At 44.6% G+C, this 9,130-nt stretch overlaps 1 protein-coding gene across 1 annotated transcript; it reads right to left on the bottom strand.

The window, feature by feature from the left end:
* Positions 1–4,265: 4,265 nt before the first annotated feature.
* On the bottom strand, positions 4,266–5,318 carry LOC112936178 (uncharacterized). The gene has a single exon (XM_026019958.2). It carries the CDS (start codon positions 5,280–5,282, stop codon positions 4,521–4,523), a length of 762 nt encoding a protein of 253 aa, XP_025875743.1. The 5' UTR covers positions 5,283–5,318; the 3' UTR covers positions 4,266–4,520.
* Between the last annotated feature and the right edge of the window lie 3,812 nt (positions 5,319–9,130).

Raw genomic sequence — 9,130 nt, forward strand, 5'->3', positions numbered from 1 at the left:
GATTTGCTTGCAAGAATAAAGTTGATCTGTACTGGTTAGATGAACAATCCAAGGAGAAGTGAATCGATTGCTATGGTGCAACACAACAATTCATCAACGTTTCTTCCAAATAGTAGTTATCATCAAATCATCGAAAGATCGGGTCAACCAGAATCGTGAGCATATCAAGTGCAGCTCAGGATAGGATGTAGTGCCGAGAGCAGACGTGCAAAGAATACGCTCCCTAAAAACTTAATCACCCACCTACCCTAGGCGCTCAAGTGAACGGAGTTCTGGAGGCCTGCTCGTCCCGAACACTCGACCAGAGATTGTAGAAGTAATGCAGGAACAGAGAAGCCTTCAGGGAGATAAGGTACCTATTCTGGAGGAGAAGAAGGATGAAGAAACAATACTCTATTCTGGAGGAGGATATAAGGTTGCACACCAGAGAAACGTTACCCTTTGCTCATCAAAACAAAATGTTAGGGAGGCAAGCAGCCGTCCCCCACGTGCCGCGACCATGGCCCGGCCCAGCATGGCGCGCGCGTGTGGTAGTCCCACCACCACCTCAACCGCTCAAGTGCTCTAAGATAACAACCTATTTAAGTTGAGCACTGGTGGAGAAACCATCTTTAGTCGGTCGGCCCAATTTTACAATAGTCCCGGTTCCAATAAAAACCGGGACTAAAAAGCATCTTTAGTCCCGGTTTAAAAGCTGAGGGGTATTTTTTGATCTTTAGTCCGGGACTAAAGATCATTTTTACTCCCGGTTGAAGAGGTTGTCAGGTCGTGTCAGGCCCCAATTATTTTTAGTCCCGGTTGGTATAAACAACCGGGACTAAAGATCCATCTTTAGTCCCGGTTGTTTAGAACATCCGGGACTAAAAATCACCCCAAGCCGCGCGCGATGTTTATCTCTTCGCGTGTCCATTGTCTGACCCTCTTCCTCAGTCTTATCCTTAGCTTTTCTTCCCCTCCACTCGTTCTCCTCCTCACTCCTTCTCCTCTTCCTCCTTCTCCTCCTCCCCTTCCTCTCTCCCCTGTCTTCCTGGCGGCGGCAGCGGCCGGCGGCCGGCGCGGAGGGCCGGCGGCGGCAAGCGCCGGCCAGCGCGGAGGCAGGTGGTGTAGGCGCTGGCGGCCGGCAGCGGCGGCTGCCTCGTGCGGAGGGCCCGGCGGCGGCGGCTGCCCGTCCGGAGGGCAGGTGGCGGAGGTGCGGAGGGCCGCCCCGTGGCGGCTGGCAGCGGAGTCGTGGAGGGCCGCCCCGCGGCAGTTGCGGAGGGCCGCCCCGGCGGCGGCAGGCAGCGCCTCGGGCCGCCCGGCATGGAATTTTTTGCTTTTTTTTCTTTTTTCCTTCTTAATGTGATGTGGATGACTGTAATTTGTGCGATCTGTGTGATTTGTTCGATCTGTGATTTGTGATGCGATCTGTGATTTGTGAATGATATTAGGAGATATGTGATATGTGAACTATCTATGATTCGTGTATCTGTGATTCGTGCTATATGTTATTTGTGATTTGTGGTGTGATTTGTTATTTGTTATTTTTATAATGATTTGGAGAGATTGAACATGAGAAAAGAAAAAACAGAAAAAAAAACTTTAGTCCCGGTTAGTTACATCAACCGGAACTAAATCTTTAGTCCCGGTTGGTGTTACGAACCAGGACTAAAGATACATCTTTAGTCCCGGTTATTTCAACCGGGACTAAAGATGGACATCTTTAGTCCCGGATTTGTAGTCCCGGTTGAAAAACCGGGACTACAGAGGGTTACCAACCGGGACTACAAACCCTTTCTCCACCAGTGGAGGTTTCTTATCATTGATTTTCAAGTTGGTATTAATCTCTTAACAATAATTGTGAGCCATGGAATTTACTAGGATTAAATTAGACCTAGCCCATCTAGTTCTAATTAACATAAGGCACAACTATCTTTTAGATGTTTCATAATACAATGCATACATTTATGCATGCCATTTAATAACATCTCTGCTTCACTAAATTATTTTTTAATTCTTTACTCTTAAAATATCTAATTTTGTTGGTTGTATGCATATTGTATTTATTAGTATGATTCAAACAGTAAGATGATAATTATTGTTTGTTGGTTTTTGGTTAAGGATGCTTGTGCCATATTGTAGAATGAAGGGAGTAGATTATTAATAGGACAAGTAGTACTTCAGCATGCTTTTATTTAAGAACACATTCTAAATGATTGGAGCGCTTATATTATGAACAGTACAGAGGGAGTGCAACAAACGGAATATTGATCATATCCATGCCAGCATGCATATTCTGTGGTCTGAACTTTTCCCGCCATTGCCACTTGGTTAATTGGAGCTGCAACTACTGATCATCATATATACGAGCAGATCAGCAGAGATGTTAATTAATTGCTGCACTTAAGCTGTATAACCATTGGGCAACTGGGGTCTAATGTCTCCCTTTAGACCTCTTCAACCATGCATATATAATTCAGTTGGGGTTCGATCAATCGGAAGCTAATTAATGATCAACTCACCTTGATCCTACTATCTACGTTGGAGTACGTAGTAGTATTAATTAATTAGTTAGTTACTTCCTTATTTTAAATATATGATGTTGTTACTTTTGGACATTCGTATTATTTAAAAGTATTATGTAACTATTGTTTATTTTATGGTGATTTATTTTATAGTTCATTTTTTTAAGTATGACTAAAATGTTTCATATTAATGTTAAACTTTTAATAAAATGAATAATCAAATATCATGTCTGTTGTAGCCTAGCGTTGTATTAAAAAAACAGAGAGTAGCTTGTACAAATAAAAATATTTACTTGTACTTCACTCAAAATTGTGGAGTAAGTACATCATTAATGCCTTTACCTAGTTAGCTCAACCTAGCTAGCCCCGTTGATGCGACATCGTGGAAGTAGTTAAGGATGTTGAGATGGCCTACTGGTAGTTGAAAGCACAATCGAGGTAGGTATATAATTTCATTACTCTAATAATAATTGTGTAATCTTGTTAAACATCTCCCAGTTACAGACTGATTGAACGTACTGTGCATGTGCCAAAAACTGGGCATCATATATATATTCCATCAACTGTCAATTTTTAAAACTAATTCTTTTTTAGAATAACTTTTGCGGTAATTCTTAATTAGCAGATGAGAAAGACACGCACTCCTTTGGTTTATATTCTTGAAATCCTGTCTTCCATAGCATCAACGGCCGATCAACCCGAAGTTTCCTCAAGAGGATGAACGATGGTTTAAACGGATATTATTCATATGATTTTTGTATGTTACATTTAGACGATTTTTTTTTTAAGTAAAGGGACTCCCGGGCTCTCGGCCCTCCATTTTCATTACCAGAAATAATAAGAGCAGAAGGGAAAAATAGTTCGCAGAACCTATACTCAGACATGTCAGATCTTTTTCTACGAAGGAAAAGACACAATGTTTATGTATATTTCGTTTTAGATAATGGATAAATATCCCGATCTTTGCTTCAAACAAGTTACAACCACTTATATTACATAGTTCACTCAATATAAAACATAAAAAATCAGTAATGGCTAGACAGTAATTAATAATACCAACACAAAATAGTGTAAACATTTATTCAAAGTCTGTTCGTAAATCTTCATCCGAAGTTACCATGTAAAAAAACAAGTACATAATAGCTTTCTTATTTAGTTATGCGTAAATGATGTGTATAATTAATGATTTAATTCCATATATAGATGTAATGGCCATTTTATCACTTCTATCTCTCGTATTCACATATTTAGAAACTTTACATGGTATAAGTTCGCTATACCTTTATCACATCATTAATGTTCATGCACAAAATTAACTTAGAAATTTGAAAAATTGAGTGCGACCTTGGATTTAGTATTTCTTTAACCAAGACATATGAATTTCTTAGCAATGTTTGCTATGAGTATAAAATATCATCTTCAGTTCACATTATAAAATGCTTTGACTTTTTCTTTTAAGGTTAACCAAGTATATAGAAAAATATCGTAAAATTAATTATTTCAACACCAAACTAAATCAGCATACTATGAAAATATGTTTAATGCTACATTACTAATTTAATGCTATAAAATCAATCTCCTGTATTTCTCTATAAAATTTATAGAAATTTGACTCATAAAAAATTCAAAGCGTTTTATAATATGAAACGGAGCGAGTACAAGTACAATCCAAGATTACTGATCACAAAACGCAAAACAATTAATAGGTACATAAGTGAACATATCCCCTTGTAAGGCTTTGTAGAGTCTGATTATACATTTTCTTTTTCGGGGGATTATACATTGAGATTTACTCTGATAAAAAACAAAAATATCTCAAGCTACCGGCATCTCACGGTACTAAATCGTTTCCGATCGTTGGATCTAACATCCATCCCGCCTAGTTAGATCCAACGATCAGAAATGATTTAGTATCGATACATCGAGATACTTTTTGCTAGATCGAAGCAAAAATCTCTTATACATTATTTGCACGGCACAAGAAGAAGAGCAATTAAGAGATGATGAATACGTATTAATTCAAGCTGGTGGTCTTGCAGTGCCCATCGCCGACTTGAAACTAAGTCCAGTGCATCCACGGAAGAGCTCATGGATGAAGTGTCCCATGGCGTTGCCCGCCAACCCGGCGCAGCCGACGAAGCAGCCGCCGCCGCACACGCATTGGCCACAGCAGCAGCACGGCGGGACGCCGTCGCGACCGAGCGCGCAGGCGAGGCAGAGCTCGCTGTCCGGGCACGTCTGGCACTGGTACGACCACGCCCGCACCACCTGCCTGCCGCCGCCGCCGCCGCCGCCGGCGACGGCGTTGCACTCGACGCATCTGCGAACGCCGCCGCCGCCGTCGGGCGCGCGCAGGAAGAGCTGGTGCTGGTGCGACGGCGCGCCGGCTTGGGGCGGGAGGTTGCCGCAGCGCGGGTGCGCGCGGAAGCCGCCGCGGCCGCAGGCGAGGTGCCTGGACTTGCTGCAGGTGTACACGTGGGAGAAGCCGTCGAGCGTCATGGCGCACACCGTGCAGGCGCCGCCGGCGACGTCGGCGCGGGCGGTGAGGGCGAGGCTGTGGCCGGCCGAGAAGTGGCCCTTGGCCTTGATCCTCTCCGGGTAGCGGTAGCAGGCGTCGTGGAGGAAGAAGGCCGTGCACTCGGCGGCGGCGCAGCGGTAGGCCATCTCGCCCATCCTGACGCGGCCGCCGCAGAGGCCGCACGCCGCCCCGGCGGAGCCGCACGCCGCGCGCCTGAGGGCGCCGTGGCCGGGGTGGACGAGGTGGGAGTGGCCGCCCCCCATGGCTAGCTAGAGCTAGAGCTAGACGAAGGCACGAATGAAATTAAGATCGGCGTGTGGTGTGTATGTGTATATATAGGCGGAGCTCACCGTGCATGTGATTAATTGGACAATAAAGCATCATCTTGTTGGTCAAATCCATGGACTAGCTCGACTGGGTCAACAAACTCTTTTTTTTTACCAGCTCACACGTCATTGAGTTTCTAATCCCGAGGCAGATTAGAAAAAGGAGCAACATGCAGCCGTCGGGTTTCTGCTCTGTCCCGTGAGGACCCAATTTTCCGGCAGAAACTGCTATATATAATTCGCTACGTGCACACGGAAAGTGCACCAGAGGTTCGCGTTTTTGCTAGGTTTACCCTAATTTCATACCAGAAAATTCAGAATTAATTCCCATGGCGAGTGAAAAGTATGATCTACCGCTCCTGGACTGAGACACAAGATTCTCACTTTGGCAAGTGAAGATACGAGTCATTTTTGCACAGTAAGACCTCGATGATGCGCCTTCTGGAATTGACAAGAGGACACATGATTTGGTCCGGCGATGAGAAGAAAAGCGAACGTAAGGCTATGTCATATATTCATCTTCATCTATCTAACAATATTTTGCAGGAGGTGCTTAAAGAGGAGACAGCTGCTGGGCTGTGGTTGAAGCTGGAACATATATGCATGACTAAGGATCTGACTAGTAAGACGCACCTGAAGCAAAAGTTATTTTTGAACAAGTTGCAAGATGATGAGTCCGTGATGGACCATCTCTCCACTTTCAAGGAAATTGTTGCTGACCTTGAGTTTATGGATGTAAAGTATGATGAAGAGGATTTAGGCCTTATTTTATTATGTTCATTGCCTATCTCATATGCAAACTTCAGGGATACTATACTTTATAGCCGTGATACTCAAACTCTGAAAGAAGTTTATGATGCTTTACATGTCAAAGAAAAGATGAAGAAGATGGTACCTCTAAAGGTTCAAATTCATAAGCAGAAGGCTTGGTTGTTCGAGGCAGGCAACATGAGAAGAACACAAACAGCAAATCAAGAGATAAAAGTTCAAGTAGCTACCGTGGGAGATCAAAGTCCAGAGGCAGGTATAAGTCATGCAAATACTGCAAGAGAGATGTACATGATATCTCTGAATGTTGGAAGCTACAGGACAAAGACAAGAGAACCGGAAAATATATACCAAAAGGTAAGAAAAAAGAGGAAGGTAAAGTCGCAGTTGTTATTGATGAGAAGTCCGGTGCATAATTGCTTGTTGCTTATGCTGGTTGTGCACAAACTAGTGACCAGTGGATTCTTGATACTGCATGCACCTATCACATGTGCCCGAATAGGAATTGGTTTGCCACCTATGAAGCTATCCAAGGTGGTACTGTTTTGATGAGTGATAATACACCATGCAAGGTTGCAGGTATTGAAACATTTCAGATCAAGATATTTGATGGCTGTATCAGAACATTGTCAGATGTGCGGCATATTCCAAATTTGAAGAGAAGTCTCATCTCTTTATATACTCTTGATCGCAAAGGGTACAAATATTCTGATGGAGACAGAATTTTGAAGGTAACTAAAGGCTCTCTTGTTGTGATGAAAGCTGATATTAAATCTGCCAACTTGTACCATCTGCGAGGTACAACTATATTAGATAATGTTGCAGCAGTTTCAGATTCATTATCTAATTTAGATGCTACTAATCTTTGGCATATGTGTCTTGGGCATATGAGTGAAATTGGTTTGGCAGAATTAAGCAAGCGAGGATTGCTAGATGGACAAAGCATCGGGAAGCTCAAATTTTTTGAGCATTACATCTTTGGCAAGCATAAGAGGGTGAAGTTCGACACATCTACACATACTACTGAAGGTATTCTTGATTATGTGCATTCTAATTTATGGGGGCCTGCTCGTAAGACATCCTTTAGAGGTGCTCGTTACATGATGACTATCGTTGATGATTATTCGCGGAAAGTTTGGCCTTCGTACTGACAATGGGATGGAGTTCTGTTCTAAGATATTTAAATCAAATTGTAAGTCTGAAGGCATTGTGCGTCACTCCACCGTTCCTCACAAACCTCAACAAAACGGCGTAGCTGAGCGTATGAATAGGACAATTATATCAAAGGTCCGTTGTATGTTGTCTAATGCAGGTTTGCCCAAACAGTTTTGGGCGGAAGCCATTTCCATTGCTTGTTATCTTATCAATTGGTCACCCAGTTATGCCATTGATAAGAAGACTCCAATTGAGGTATGGTCTGGTTCCCCAGCAAATTATTCAGATTTAAGAGTATTTGGTTATACTACTTATACTCATGTTGATAATGGTAAATTGGAGCCTAGAGCTATTAAGTGCATTTTTCTTAGTTATCCGTCTGGTGTGAAAGGCTATAAGTTATGGTGTCCTGAAACTAAAAAGGTTGTGGTTAGTAGAAATATTGTCTTCCATGAATCAGTTATGTTACATGATAAACCTTCTACTAATGTTTCTGTTGAGAGTCAGGAGAAAGTAAGTGTGCAAGTGGAGAGCACTTGATCAGTTCGGGCATGCACTCTGAGAAACTAACTCGTGACAGAATCCAATGACCTGCCACGGATACACAAACAAATGAAGAACTAACCAGCTAAATGTGACAGGCTTAGTCTAACAAACTCATGAACGTAGATGCTTTGGTGCAGCGGCCTTTGCTAGCGCCGCTGCTTTTCGGGTTTTAATTTCTTGATGCAATACAAAGAAAAGAATGCATGAATACCATGGCCTTAATCACAACACATGAACACGTACGCACGATCCACGCACCCATGCACAACTAATAACAGAACGAAAATGAACAACTCAAGGCATAAAAGCAGCAAACTCAAAGTTCAAAAGAAAAAAGAAACGAAAACGCAGAATGTGTTTGCTCGGACGATCGATAGAGCTGAGTCAGATTGGAGTACCGCATCCGCATCCCATTCCCCACATGAGTCCCTTGATGAACTTCCCCGCGACGATCCCGGCGCAGACTGCGCCTTGACCGGCGTCGGCGCCGCCGCACAAGCACGTCGTGTCGTCGCCGTTGCCGTCGCCGTCGCGGCCCATGGCGCACTGGAGGCAGAGCTCGACGTCCGGGCACGCGCTGCACCGGTACGACCACGCCGTTTCGCCGCCGCCCCTGTGTCGAACGTTGAGGCACTTGCGGCGGCGGCCGTCGGCCGGCGGCGGCGCAGCCGCGGTGCCTGCTCCGACGGCATACGTACACGTGGGAGTAGCCGTCGAGGCTCCTCGCGCACACGTCGCAGCTGCTGCCCGCGGGGACGACACCGCCGCCGTCGGCGCGGGCGGTGAGGTCCAGGCGGTGGCAGGAGAAGTGCCTGATCGTGTTCGGTCAGCGGCGGAAGCAGGCGTCGTGGAGGAAGAAGGCCGGGCACTCGGCGGCGGCGCAGCGGTAGGCCATCTCGCCGAGCTTGATGCGGCGATGGCAGAGCCCGCACATCGCCCCCTGGGTCGAGCACTTCTCGCGCCTGAGGCGGTGGTTGGGGTGAGACGGGTGGGAGTGGCCGCTTCCCATGGCTAGCTAGCTACTCTGCAGCTGAATTCTTTCGAAAACTTCAGCTCGTCGATCGAAACAGCCAATATTCTTCTTATTCAGATTCTTTCGAAAACTTCAGATAATCTTGCGCTAGCTGTTTGGTTCGATAAAAAATCTTGAGATCGATCTCCAAACAAAACCGCGCGCTGATCTCTAAAGTATAAGCAGCTGGAAACAAAATCTTCAGTGCTTTTCTTTTTCTTCTTTAATTTTTGGAACTCGATGAAGCTCAGCTGATCGTTGGGTTGGCGTATATATATAAGTCCCGTGCATGCATGACTGATTA

The sequence above is a fragment of the Oryza sativa genome, chromosome 8 (assembly GCF_034140825.1).
Source record: "Oryza sativa Japonica Group chromosome 8, ASM3414082v1".
Lineage (NCBI taxonomy): Eukaryota > Viridiplantae > Streptophyta > Magnoliopsida > Poales > Poaceae > Oryza > Oryza sativa.

What these genes read in the sequence shown, in the direction of transcription:
- LOC112936178 (XM_026019958.2), bottom strand. Translation starts at nt 5,282, where the DNA reads ATGGGGGGCGGCCACTCCCACCTCGTCCACCCCGGCCACGGCGCCCTC.